General features: G+C 45.1%; 1 protein-coding gene across 8 annotated transcripts in view; it reads left to right on the top strand.

Moving 5' to 3' along the window:
* LOC119181217 (DNA excision repair protein ERCC-6) overlaps window positions 1-14,712 on the top strand; it is a 794,400-nt gene that overhangs the window by 511,460 nt on the left and 268,228 nt on the right. For all 8 annotated transcript variants that reach the window (XM_075882812.1, XM_075882811.1, XM_075882810.1 and 5 more), the window contains one exon: window positions 8,591-8,686. In XM_075882812.1, the coding sequence (XP_075738927.1) occupies window positions 8,591-8,686 (96 nt within the window). The remainder of the gene's footprint in view (window positions 1-8,590; window positions 8,687-14,712) is intronic.

Raw genomic sequence — 14,712 nt, 5'->3', positions numbered from 1 at the left:
CGTCGCAGACGACTTCGGGACACCACTGAGCACTCTTGTGTACTTTGTTGAAAAACAAGGCAGGTATCAAGGTAAAGGCAGCAGAGCAGCGAACGTCAGGAGCCTGTCATGTGTGTGTGTGCACTTTTGCCCCGGAAATGTAGAAAAGACACTCTATTCCAGGTTTTCAGAAGTGCATGCGAATAACATTCCATTAGATGGCTCGATGCTGGTCCCTAAGGCCTAGTGGTTTGCTGCTGCACTCGGTGAAACAACTTCGCCGACAACAGTGGGTAGCTTCACCGATTTAAGCAATGCTACAACATTGTTGGCAAAACAGATTCTGGCGAAAGCAAAGCTGTCAGCAGCCAGGAGACTCGGCAGTGGATGACGAAGGAGCGGCCGGAAATTTCCTCGAAGTTTTCTCCCACAGAGATCTTCAATGCCTGGCGAAACGTGAAGACGGACCCAGAGGTCAACTGCTTCTATAAGGCAGGCTTCGAGAATGCAAAACTTGCGAACATCGTTGAAAATGACGACGACGAGCGCACAGGCACTTCATTATGATCGCGTCCCACCAGAAATCACCATTCTGCAAAGTTCACGTCTATCACAGCGGGCAGTAACAATTTTAAGTATTCCTTTTTTCCTCGCACTATAACCGACTGGAATAACCTTCTGCATGAAATTCTTTCATTCAGTAATGTGTTGAAATCTATTGATCACATGTTTGGCTTGTTCATTTTGTATTATTATTTCACAGTGTTTTTCAAAATAATTTGTCCTGTTTATTGTTTTTACCTCGCTAAAGATTGCATGATTGATCTAACGGCTCTGTAACACTCCCACTCCTGCTTGGGCCCAATAGTGGCCTGCTGCATTAATAAATATATAAATAAAATAAATAAATAACTGTAGTTTTTATTTATTCTTTAGTATGCCACAAATGTTTGCACATGAGAGTACACAGCTGCTACTACTAGATACCCCACCAAAACAACAATTATATGGTTTCCATAAGCTTCAACACAACAGATCCAATAGAGTACGCGGCTTTATGTCGGCAGAATGAGACTTACCTCCAGGCATACGTCGTACACGGTATCATCAGGGAGGACTTGAGAAATGCATTCGAGCATCCTTGTCTTCCGCCATCTGCTCCACAACATAAACTTGACTAACGAGCTTTACTCCTTTTGTTAGATTCACTTCTCGTAAGTGCTTGTCCAGCTCAGAGATCTTTATGAAGCCACACTGCAGGTGATACATTGTGAGGTGACTCAAACGCAGCGCGCACGTAAGCGAGCGACGGCACATTGGTGGGAAAGAAAAACGCACGATATACCTCCCCGATTTCTACTTCTGTACCAAAGATGGGGCTGCCTGTCCAGAGTCTCAGTGCCACCATGCGTTGCTTTGGCTTCCTATTGTAGGTGATGATCCACTACAGATAAGCTCCCGGGGCTTCTATTTATTTATATCTAATTTTTCATATATCGAACTAATTCGCGTTCCCCTTCGACTTTGATATATCCACCACCACTGCACTACAATACCAGCAGCTGTCCGCCGTGCCCCGCCGCGCTGGTCTAGTGGCTAAGGTACTCGGCTGCTGACCCGCAGGTCGCGGGTTCAAATCCCGGCTGCGGCGGCTGCATTTCCGATGGAGGCGGAAATGTTGTAGGCCCGTGTACTCAGATTTGGGTGCACGTTAAAGAACCCCAGGTGGTCGAAATTTCCGGAGCCCTCCACTACGGCGTCTCTCATAATCATTTGGTGGTTTTGGGACGTTAAACCCCACAAATCTAATCTAGCTGTCCGCCGTGAAAGTGTATCCGACAATGCCGAGATGGAGGCAGGGTACCGCGGAGTGGTGACTTTTGCCTTATTATATGTCATTCTTATCATCCACTACTCGCAGCTAGCTGATTTCGTTGATAATGCAGACAAACAGCTGCTCTGATTAGTTACCACAATGGGCAAGCATGAACAAAATCATACGCATCAGCATTGAAAAAGGCATCCTTCTGCACAGCTGCGTGAAAGAAAACAATGAACTGAGTGACTGAGCTTCAGCTTTAGATCGTCTGCGGCTCAAAAGCAAGCCAGTGACAAAAGCAGGGCAGTCTTATTGCCATCGCTATCGAACGATGGCAGCGCCCATGCTTGCTGAACAGTGTCGGTTTTTGATTGTGCCAGCACGTGTTTCAGACTTGGTCGACATATTTTCAAGTTCTGAAAATGCATCAAAATGTAGAGACTGTGTTTATTGTATAGCAATAAATATCTGAACCTGGGTTTGCATTGTGAAGTTCCGTTGAAGTGGGACGGCAGAAGAAAAAGTGTTCGTTGTGGCGACAATATTTATGCGTTGACTCCTATGGACTACAGATGGGGAACCATGAATTTTTCGTTGTACCAGAAATTTCGTTGAAGTGGCATTCGACTATAGTGCGTAATGATGGAGGCTTTTCAAATCTTGAATGGAATGCATTAGGCATTTGTTGGGTTCTGCTAATTCTCAATAGCTGGCATGGATTGTCCAGACGCCTGCTTTAGGACATGTTATTTGGCTTTATGTTACACTTATCAATACTGGGCAGACTAAGAAACTATATTGACTGCTGAAACCATTCCTGGCAGCATCGCAGATCACATCCGCATGATAAACGCAGATCAAGAAGCAAGCAGCTCGAAGCGTCCCGCAGGAGACGCAGGTGACTTGGAAAGCTGAAAGCTGACGGTGTGGCTGGCCAATGCCCAATATGCAGTAAAGAGAATCTGCTAGATGACTTGGTGTGTTGGACTGAGTTGTGCACAATTTCTGTTAGATGATGATGGTGCTCTAGCTCAACGTTTGTAGTGTTCATCACTTGCAGATGATTAGAAAACGACAGGGCATGGAAGGATAAGCTCACCCTCTTCATTGGTCGAGAAGGACTAAAGCTTCCACAGTGCTGCATGGAATGCATGAAGCAAAGTATACTTGATAACAATCTGTGCATTACGAGACTTGTTAAAAATGCTGCCTGTTCGTGTTTTTGATTCACAGGAGAAAGAATTTGGGAAACGGTACGTGGGGTTCAATAGTACCGCTTTGTGCTGGTTGGGCTTGAAGTTGTGTCCCAGTGGCAGTTTTTGCTTGCCTAGGTCCAGTTTCACCCACTGCTGTGCCGGCTTTAATTTTCTTACGAAACTTTCTCTAATTGCAGTTTAGAGAAAATGCCGCGTCCATGTACGTGGTGAAGCAATCTAACGGATGACTTTATGGAACTTACACTCAAAGTGTCTGAACATCACAACTGCCCCACGTCTATGAACGTGAGATGAACAACAACTCATGGGCTCACTTTATTTTCTTGCAGAGGACAAGAAAATCAACCGCAATGCAAGAAAATAGTGTAACTTGCCCTTCAAAGGGCTGTTTTTCCGCAGGAATGTTTTGTCAGTCTTGTCGGCATGCTTCATGCCTACATATGGGGAATGGAAGAATGGAGGAGTAGTTTTAAGCTAATAAAACAAAAAGGTAAATTGTAATAATTATATACCGCTTATAAGGCAAGTCGCAGGAGTCCCAATTAGCCACACTACAGTTAAACCTAAATATTGCCACATGCCCTCCTAAAGCTTTGCGATCGCCCCGTTTCACTGTCAGCAATTCTCAGCGGAAACAGTGCCAACTCTGTTCTAGAAGCCTCAAAACTGCAGTACATCATTTTGTTAAGATTACGCCCACTTCGTGAACATTACAGATTATTCTGGAACCTACGTCGCCTCTAGCGCTACTGCTGGAATATTCAATGCCAAATGTATAAATGCCGACATGCTTCGGCGCTTGTCAGTTGATTGCCGGCCAACGCTTTGTTCGCCGCTATCAGTGCACGCGTGTTGCTGTTATGTGATCTTTTCTATTTTCTGGCCACATGTTCGGCACAATAAACCGTTTCATCTGAACATCAAATCTGCTTCCTTCGTCCACATCTCGACCTCGTGACATCTTGTAGAGGTGCTGCCTCTTTCATGTATCGGGCGCCCCTCATGCCGTGAACCCTGCCCAAGCCAGAAAAGAGACATCGACGCCAATCCCGAGCAACGAACAAGCCGCGGGAAACCGGGTTTACTGCCATCATACAAACCTCTGCCAGTAAACACCCGGCAAACTACGACTCCGACCTCAGACACGGCGACAATGATCGCTCCTGTGCCACTTGCACCGATTTTGCTCCGGCAACCCAAAGAGCCATCAAGGTTCTGTGGTACATCCCTCCAAGACCCGAAATCTTGGCTTGAGATATACGACCGTGTCGCTGTAACAACTGGAGCACCAAAGACAAGCTGCGACATGCATATTTTTACTTTAAAAAATCTGAAAAAAACCTGGTTCGAAAACCGAGAGTCTTCACTCTAAACCTGAGAAGATTTCCGCAGCACAGTCGTGCACACCTTCATGAGTGTCATCCGCAAGGAGAAGGCTGCTTCCTTGCTGGAAACCCTAGTGCAACTCCCAAATCTAAAAGTCACCATCTTCACGGAAGAGATGACTCAACTATTCCGCCTTGCCGACGCTGATATGGCCGAACACAAAAAAGTTTGGCTGCTCATGCGGGGTGTCAAACAAGAACTCTTCGCAGGACTTCTCGGCAACCCCCCCAAGATGGTCACTGAGTTCCTTGCCGAAGGCCCCGCTGCAGTGGTCTAGTGGTTAATTTGCTCGGCTGCTGACCCACAGGTCGCGGGATCGAATCGCGGCTGCGGCGGCTGCATTTCCGATGGAGGCGAAAATGTTGTAGGCCCATGTGCTCAGATTTGGTTGCACGTTAAAGAACCCCAGGTGGTCGAAATTCCGAAGCCTTCTGCTACGCCGTCTCTCATAATCATATGGTAGTTTTGGGACATTAAACCCCTCATATAAATCAAATCGTCGCCGAAGCTACAACTATAGAAAATACTCTTGAGATGCGTACAAGGTACTATGACCGCCGCTCACCAACAATAGACTACGCCAACGTTCAATGCCCATAGTGCCGATGACTTGTGCGACACCATTCGCCTGGTCGTGAGTGGAGAGCTGTGCAAGATGTTTCTGTAATCGCAGTCTCAAGTGGACTCGATCGCTGACATTGTTTGTGAAGAAGTCCAGCAAGCTTTGGGAATTCCCGAACCAGTGCAGTTTCATGCAGAGGCTATGAACTACACTGCTGCAGTGCATCGTAGTGCTCCCCCACCACACCCACATCGAAACGCCGCACCGCCACAGCTCTACCGCCAGACCCCGCCGCCACCACCACCATTGCCATACCACCCGCCTTCAGGCCGGCGCAACGCACCGAGGAAGACAGACGTGTGGCGTGCTCCCGATCACCGCCCACTCTGCTACCACTACAGGGAAGCTGGCCACACCTACCGCCACTGCCAGTACCGACAGATGGGACTGCGCAGCTTTGGCGTCAATGCACCACGACCGTGGCCAGGGGAATGGCCACTTGACCTAGAAAGAGCGCACCACAATGAACACCACGAAGTGCTTTCCGTTCATCGTCGCCCAGCCGCTGCATGTCACCGCACTACCGGCAGTACTGCAGCTCAACCCGGGGCCAGTCTCCTAGCCCGTATCCGGGAAATTAAGGGCAGCAACCGATGGAGGTGTAGTTGCTGTGGTACGATCTACCGAAGATCCTCCGACGACGGTGATGCCGCAAAGGAACTTCGACGCGAACCATGCAAAGCCCTGACGACGAAACCTCACTTACCGAAGATGGCCTGACGACGCAACGTGGAAGCAGCGAAACAAGCCGGCGTAGCCGTCACCCGACGCCACGACCAAACTGTTACCTGAGATGACAAACTAGTGACCTCGAAGTTTTTATCGACAAACACAGTGTGACAGCTCTCGTCGACACCGGAGCCTACTACTATGTCATCAGTGGAGCGTACGCCACGAGATTGAAGAAAGTCAAGCATGCTCGGGAAGGCCCCGAAATACAAACAGCTGGAGGCCACCCAGTAACGTCGAAGAGAATTTGTACAGCAAAAGTATGCATTAACAACCACATTTACTCTGCAAGCTTCGTTGTACTACAGCGGAGCTCGAGAGGTGTGATTGTTGGTGTGGACTTCTTAAGCATTTATGGCGCAATCATCCATCTCAGTTCCAAGTCAGTAACGCTATCACGAAAACAAGCCCTGCACACGCCGGCCGAAAAGCAGGCCTTGAATGTACTGGAAGAACAAATCATCATTCCCCCTCACTCCAGCATCAACATTTCGGGTGGCTCTCTGAAATCATCATACCTGCAAGGCGTTGTTGAAAGCAACCAGCAGCTGTTAATCAACCGCGATATTTGCGTCGCAAGAGGAATAGCCGAGCTGAGAGGAGGGAAAGCAACAGTGACGCTCACTAACTTCAGCATACTGATACTCACTAGTGATGCTCACTAACTTCAGCAGCGTAGTGATGCTCACTAACTTCAGCATGCTCACTAACCCGCAATACCAGCATGCGAGCAAAGGCTCGACGGTTGCCTATTTAGAAGAAATTGTGGAAGCCAGCAACGCTATCGCCCTCGCGGAGTCTACTGAACCTGCTTCAACGAATCGAGGTCTTTAAGAGAATTTTGACCTCAATCCAATACTTCCGAAGCATAAGCAAGGACAGACGAAAACCCTGCTCCGGTAATACGAGGACTTCTTTTCGTCGTCGTTGAAAATTTGGCAGATCAGAGTCCATACAGAGTTTCGATGCGAGAGTGGGAAGGAATAAGGAAGCAATTTGACGAAATGCTAAGCGATGACATCGTTCAACCTTCCAAGAGTCCGGGCATCACCTAAGGTGTTAGTGAAGAAGGACGGCATGCTACATTTCTGCGACTATTATCACTGCCTAAACAAATCATGCAGAAGGATGTGAATCTTTTCCCCCAAAATAGACGACACTTGCGACCGACTCCACAACGAGATGTTTTTTTTTTGTCAGCGGACCTCTAAACAGGCTCTTGGCAAATTGAAGTTGACGAGAGAGACCAAGAGAAAACCGTACGTATAACACCAGACGGCCTCTTCGAGTTTAAAGTAATGCCTTTTGGTCTTTGCTTGGCTCCCACAACTTTCCAACGTGTTATGGATACTGTACTCTTAAAGTGACAGACTTGATTTGTGTACTTGAACGACATCGTTGTGTACTTGAACGACATCGTTGTAATCCCCTCAAACTTCTGCTATTCCAAAGTGTTTCAAGATAAATTTTTTTCCTCCAAAGTGCTTCAAAAGAAAATGTGGCTGCTCCAAAGTACTCCGAAAGAGAGAATTTTGCTTCTGCACTGTGCTTCAAAATAAAAAAAATTCTGCTCGAAAGGTGTTACAAAATAGGAAAATTTGCTGCTTCAAATGTTCTCCAAAATGGAAATTGTCTGCTCCAAAGTGCTCTAAAATGGAAAGTTTGGCTGGTCCACAAATTGCTCCAAATCAGGAGACTTAGTAGCACCACGGGGCCCATCACTGGGGCACTCCAGGTGTTACATTTATGGCAGAGGAGTTGGTTGACCTATAACAAATTAACATAGAACGTGGTGACAACAAGCTGGATATCCACTGAACTAGAAGATAGATACAGCGGTAACATCTTTTTTATGCTTGCCAATAAACTATGTACTACTACTGTGGTGTCGGGAGAGAATTAGCGAGAAATAGACAAGAAAAGGACTAACAAATGAACTGTGAAGCACACCAACAAATTCACTGATTGCCGTGAAAGTGTAGTATATAAGATTTCTTTCAGCTGCAGCTGCTACCTCATAGCCTCAGTGTTAACGAGAGATTATTGGAACATAAAGGATCGCTTCCTGGAAGCTCACCTTTAAAAGGCACCCTGGAACACTTTTTAAGCATGGTCAGAAAACACTGTTGATAGGCAGTTAAGGCTCGCAAGAGCACGCAAGCCAAAGTTAGCACAGTACATGGCCTGGAGCTTATAAATAAAATCGCCAACTGTTCTCTTGACAGATCATGCTACATGCTAAAAAATCATGCGTCACAGGCCCACGTATTATACTATTGGCTCAATTGACCATGGCGCGCTTGAAGAGTATTGTGGCCACCGCAAGAGCCCGCTACGTGTTGTTGCTCAAGCACGCAATTGCACTGAAAAGCTGCACGTTCGAAGGCAAAGAAAAAGTGTTGAAGGTCTTGAAGTACACGTGACATACCTTTTTCTCTCGTTCCATCCCTTTCCAGCGCTTTCGCCGCAACGAGAAGAAAAAGAAAGCAATTACAGCATTGGATATATATTTGTCGAATGCTGGGCGCGAGAATCATATGAGGGCAAGGATTGCACAAGTGGTATATTTACATTGTCAAGTAGATTTTGATTATGATCCGCGTTAACTGCAGTGGCAGTTTAGGCCTAAAGTCTGTGATACTCTTGTTTAAAAAGTTGTCATACCCGAGCAGAATGTTTCCTCAGTGTTAATTAGCATCGACTGCTTTGGATTCTACTCACTTACCTCATTCGGGTGCTCGAGCTTGTGAAAAATGTCAGATGATCTTGTTTCAGCCATGCAGCTGCATCATAATGCATCATTTCTCGTCCGCTGAGTGCAAAGTTGTTGTCTTGCAGGTGCTGTTCTGCCGCCTGACGGATCACCAGAGGGAGCTCTATCAACAGTATCTCGACTCAGCAGATGTTGCCAGCATTCTGGTGGGAAGGCTTCAGGTGCGTGCTTTCTCTTTAGGCCGGTAAAATGCATCACTCAAGTGCAAAGTGCAGCACAAAAAGGGTCTAATTTTTCTACAGAATGGTGGGTGCTGTTCTTTTGGATCTAGGAGCACGTGAAATACTCAAATTGGAGAAAACATCTTATGGGTAATGTTTGTGCCCTCTGAAGCGCTTGTATATACATTCTCCATTCTTGCTGTCCTTGTGTAAGATCACGTTTGTCAATATCCGTCACATCACGCCAGCTAGTGTGGGAACTTGAAAGCGGCATCGTCATTCACATCTTTCTTGCATCTTTTACCAAGCATCTTCCCAGAGCAAGCCAGGGAATTATGGAACAGTAATTTACGAGAAAAGTTGTTTTTCCTTTTAGTCCCTAGGTGGTGAAAATTTTTGGGGCCTTCCACTACAGTGTCTCCTGTTGCCACATCATGGACTTGGAATCTAAAGCCTTGCAAATTATTATTTGCCCTCACTCACATGTGTTGGTGATCCCACTGTCTGATGGAACGCTTACAAAGTGCTACCTCATTTTACACTTCTGGTATTTGCACCACCAGTACAAGTGCTATTATGTTTGCTACATGCATAACAACACCCAAATTTCAGTTTTCAGGCAAAAGCTAATGTTGCGATATAAAGAGCACAAATCTTTTCCTAAAGAAGCGTATGTGTGCGTGGCTCTGCACTTTGAGATCGAGCGGAGTCGCTACCTTGTGACCACTGGCTGAAGCGTGCCTAGTGTAAATTGCTCCTTGAGCTAGCATGTGCGCGTACATCATGCTCATCCTCAAAGGGTAGCTCGTCCCGCTCTGATAGCGCAAGTTTAACTGCTTGTGTGTTTGCCTAGCATAATCTAGAGACATATTTGGCCTTGGTCGGCTGTATATGCACTGCTATTTGATCGATTCGGGCACTTGCCGAGAGTGCTATGCATCATTGTCGTACCCTTCGTTTGCCTGGATCATGTCAGTTTAGGTGCCTTCCTGTAGTCGAAGCACACCGTAAAGTGCACTTGGCGTCGTCTCAAACAAGAGGAATATTAAATATTGTGTTAATGTAGTGTTTTAGCAGCTTCAGTGGTCAACAAAGTTTTGTATTGTCGTTAGGTGTCTAACTACAGCACTGTTACTTATTGAGCGAGCTTTAATTGTGCTTGAGTAACCTTTTATTGTATGGTCGGGGTCCCAGAACACCTCTTATCCGCCGATGCATGTACAGCACCAATGAAGTGAATGAATCGACCGCCGAAATGGCGTGATGATGTTGCCGCCTTGCAGATCAAGCCTCAGTGCATGCCTCTACTGTATATGGTCACTCCAGGGAGCATCACTTTTCGCTCAGGCTTTTCACGTTGAGAGCAGCACATGCATAGAAAAGAGAGCAGTCGCTGATGCCTGCTGAAGTATCGTGTGCGTCGGTGATTGCGACCTTAAAGGAGCACTGATATCAAATTTCAGAATTGAAATTGATGTATTCTAGTCTATTTTATGCTGGTCTGGGGAACAACTACGACTACTAACTATCAGAAACTACAAGTACTTAAAAAAAGAGAGCTTTATGGTGCATTCATGGTTACTGCGACAGTCCCCAGGATCTTCCCACTTTACCATTGTTTCGTCACTATGCTTTGCTTTAAGTGAATCAAGTCTATTTTTTTCGTCTGTTGCAGCATATTAAAGTCAATCATTTATATACCCAAAGCAATATTTGACTAATAATACATACCATTTTCGGACACAAAGCCTGCGGGTCCCTAAGACACGTATTATGGCAAACAAAAATTAATTTATCAGGTAACTGTGGCTTAGAACAAAATGTCTACAAATGTTAATTTTGATGTTTAAATCAAAATATTTAAAAAAACAAAGAAATATTTACTCGACTCTGGTCTCTGTTAGGTATAACATTTTCACTGCCATATGCTCAAGAACAGTTTATTTTGTTGTACTTGCAAGTGTGGCTGATTTATCTATTTATTATGTCATGTATGTAGTTATATTGTTTCGTTAACTGTCGCCAGACTGTACAATGAAGCCGAGGCCTTTGCCAGGCACCCCAGTCTTTTAGCCCCGACTTCCTCCTTTGTATGAAAGGAAATAAACTTTACTTCACTTCACTTCAGATGTGCCCTCCATTCGATTGCTTTGTGTGTGTAGGTCCTCTTGACCGAATTTGGATTGCATCCATCACGTGAAAGTTATTTATTTCGACCGCAAACAGCTTACGAGAACTTAATAGAAAATGCAGTGCCCCTGGGATATCGACAGTAGTGCTAAGTGTTTCGTGTGATACATTTCACACATACCATCCTGAGTAACGATGCACTAATAGCGATGACATCCTATATCCAAATGTTTCTATTGTGGTGCCTACTGGCACTGAAGTAGCCAAATGTCACTTGTCATATCTGATCTTCATCACACCGCCTTGAATGATTTCAGAAAATTCCCAAGATGCAAACCACTCTAAAAGATCAGCGAAAGAGAAGAGCATGATTTATTTATTTATTTATTTATTTATTTATTTATTTATTTATTTATTTATTTATTTATTTAATAAAGGTACATTCAAGGCCCGAAGGCACTACAGAAAGGAATGGTCTAAACAAGTGTAAGTGCAGTTTAGAAAAAAAATGAAAAGTGAGAAAGCAACAGAAAGCATAGAAAAAATTTACAGGGCATCATGTACGGCGAGCTTGAAGTCCTTTAGGTCCATTATACAGGCGATGGAGGCGGGAAAGTGGTTTCAGGTGGTGATTGTTCTTGGTACAAATGAATCCTCATACTGTCTCGTGCGACAGGAAGGTAAGCCCACCTTAAAGCGATGGTCGGTCCTTGGTGATATGCATCGAGGTGGATGATAGAGGGTATCCTTCAAATGGCTGATATAATGATAGATCTTGTGAAAAAGGTTTAGGTGAGGCAATTTGCGGAGCAATGAGAGATCAGGCAAGTTTAGGGTGCTCTTCAAGGATGTGACACTGGAATGATGTGAATAATTTGATAAGATGAAATGTGCAGCACGATTCTGAGTGGCTTCGAGAGAGTGAATGATAATGACATGAGTTGGGCCCCATAAGACGCATGCATACTCTAACTTGGATCTGACCAATGTTTTATACAATGATAACTTGAGTGACGATTGAGCAGAGGAAAAGCTACGGTGCAGATAACCAAGCATGTGGTTAGCGTTGTTAATCACATATTCCATGTGTTTATTCTAGGAAAGATTAGAAGATATGTGAACACCAAGGTATTTATAAGTGTCCACAGATGGTAATGGAATGTTATTGAGGGAATAAGTACACAGACAGTGGGTGGTAGTGCGATGTAAACTTTGCTTACTACTACATTTCAATATTTTAAATGTCATGAACTATGTGTTACACCATGTGAATATGCTATCAAGGTCATGTTGAAAGTTAAGATGATCCACACGACTGGTTATTTTCTGGTAGAGGACACAGTCGTCTGTGAAGAGTTGGACAGGAAAGGAAGAAACATGAGAAGGAAGATCATCACTGTAAATTAAGAAGAGCAACGGGCCTAATTGAAAAATGAAATCGCTGCACAAACTTGAAGGAAAACAAGGGAGACAGGAAAGAGCGCAGACTACCAACTGTTTATTGTCGTTTCTTGAAGCCAATATATACGCATGCTACGCTGCGCTTCCACAATGCGCACAAAACCAAAGATGCCGCTAACAAAGCCGACCCAAAACAAATCAAATCAAAATTGACTGCCACCACAATGACAAAAGTGAAAAATGGCAAAATACAAAAGTGATACCCACCACAATCTAAACTGCGTATTCCCAAGGTGTGCGCTCATCTTTTTTTAAATTTATCTTTTATTATTTATTGCACCAAGCATCAACAAAGGCGTGAAAAAATTAAAACGTACTCTAGAGACTTTTGTTTAAGAAACACTAAAAGTCGGGCTTAGCACCGAATAAAACAATAAAATAACAATTTTATATTCACTCCAAGCAGCCCCAATTGAGCAACCCGAAGAAGCAGTACGCCGAAAGAGTCAAAAACCATAATAACATAAAACTTTACAAAACATTACGTAACATCACATGGGAAATAAAACAAGAACACTCCCTCCCCCTTGTTTTCCTTCAAGTTTGTGCAGCAATTCAATTTTTCAAGTATGAACCAACTAGTCTGCAAAAAAGTACTGCTTCAACGGGCCTAAAATGGACCCTTGCGATACACCAGATGTTACTGCGGAATTAGGTGAACAAAAATGATTAGCTGTTATGTACTGGCTGGAGTTTGAGACGAATTCCTTAATTCATGTAAGTAGATTGGGGTCGATGTTCAGCTGAGCAAGTTTGAAAATGAGTAGTTCATGGGAAACGGAGTCAAATGCTTTCGCGAAATCTAAGCATATGCAGTCAGTATCAAATTAGAGATCTGTGTTAATAAACATGTCGTTAGTAAAACACAGTTACTGTGTTTTGCATGAAACTGTTTTTCGTAAGCCATGCTGATAATTGCTAGAAAAGGAGTTAGATTCAAGAAATTCAATAAGGTTCACACCTTATTGAATTTGACATGCTCTAAGATTTTTACTGGAATAGATATTAAGGATATGGGCTGCTAGTTACAGTCAAACCTCAATATATCGAACATGGGTATATCGAATTATTGCCTGTATCGAACGGTTCCAATATCACGTGGGAAATCGCATGCATTATTGATTTTTTATTTCGAACAAAGTTTGACATATAATGGATATATCGAACTCAGCCACCCCAAACCGCCCGCGCTCCATTGACAGGCGGCGAGCTTTCCCGCAACTCTCCAAAGTAGCGGTAGAGTGGCGGGCGTTTACGAATGCTGCACACATCGATGGCGCCGAGAGCGCCACTTTAACCTAGCGGCGTACGCGCGCCGCAGCCTTGCGGTAGACGGTAGAGGTTCTTGAACGAGGAAAGTGAAAAGAAAAGCGCGGAGCTGTTATTGTCTTTCAATACGAAGGCACCGACACGCTTCGCGCGGGGGAAGGGGGAGTGGGAGGTAAAGATTGAGGAGGAAAGTATAGGAGGGAAAGGACGCAGACGACTGTCTCGGACGCGGCTCGCGCTGCCGCCGTGAAAGGAAAAGCAGTCAGCCGAGCCGGCATGGGCGCGCTGGTAGGTGTTCTGTGGGCGCGCCATGTGCGCGCTTTACACCCGGACTCACGCGGCAACCTTGCAGCTTGCAGTCGTTGCAGTCTTTATGGTGTCAACGGAACACTGCGCACTCTTTGCAAGCTCCTCTTCCGTAGCATCGGCAGGCATCCGTCGTTGTGCTCGCAGTGTTCGTGCGTTCAGAGTTAGGTCTGTCGCGCGCTGTGGTGCGCGACAGGCCTAACTCCGAACGGCAGAGCTGACGGCGGAGCTCACAACGGCGGAGCTCACGAATGTGGAGATTGTCGCCGAAGCTACTGCTGAGCAGACAAAGGAAGACTCTGCCGAGGTGGATCCCGCAAGCGCTGATGGTGCCCCGCTCCCGACATCAGCTGAGGTCGTAGCTGCATTGGTTCTTGTGTGCCGCCACTGCGGCGCGATTGAAGGCACTGGCCTATCGCTTATGGATAGCCTGGACTATATTGAGGACGCAGTCGTCAAACACGCCATGGCGAACAAAAAGCAGCTACTCTTTTTCAATATTTTAAACCAACACAATAAATACTATATGTTTGAATCTTCAAGTGAGTATTTACTGCACCATGCTTGAACGGTTCGTTGGATGTTTTCAGCAAGCTGTTGAAGCATTTTTTTCGTGATTTTTTTTATATCGAATTCTGGATATATCGAACTATTTCGCGATCGCCGTGCCGTTCGATATATCGAGGTTCGACTGTAATGGTGGAATGTACATCACCAGATTTGTGCACAGGGACCACCTTCTCTATAATAAAAAAGAATATACTTGGGTTCACTTCAACATTTTTACGAAATACAATCTAGACCAGCCGTTGATGACACTTTTAAGTTTACAACGAATTATTTCACACTAACTGCATCAA

The sequence above is a fragment of the Rhipicephalus microplus genome, unplaced genomic scaffold, assembly GCF_043290135.1.
Source record: "Rhipicephalus microplus isolate Deutch F79 unplaced genomic scaffold, USDA_Rmic scaffold_14, whole genome shotgun sequence".
NCBI lineage: Eukaryota > Metazoa > Arthropoda > Arachnida > Ixodida > Ixodidae > Rhipicephalus > Rhipicephalus microplus.
Note: the sequence above shows the minus strand (reverse complement) of the source record. Positions and strands in the feature narration are given on the sequence as shown.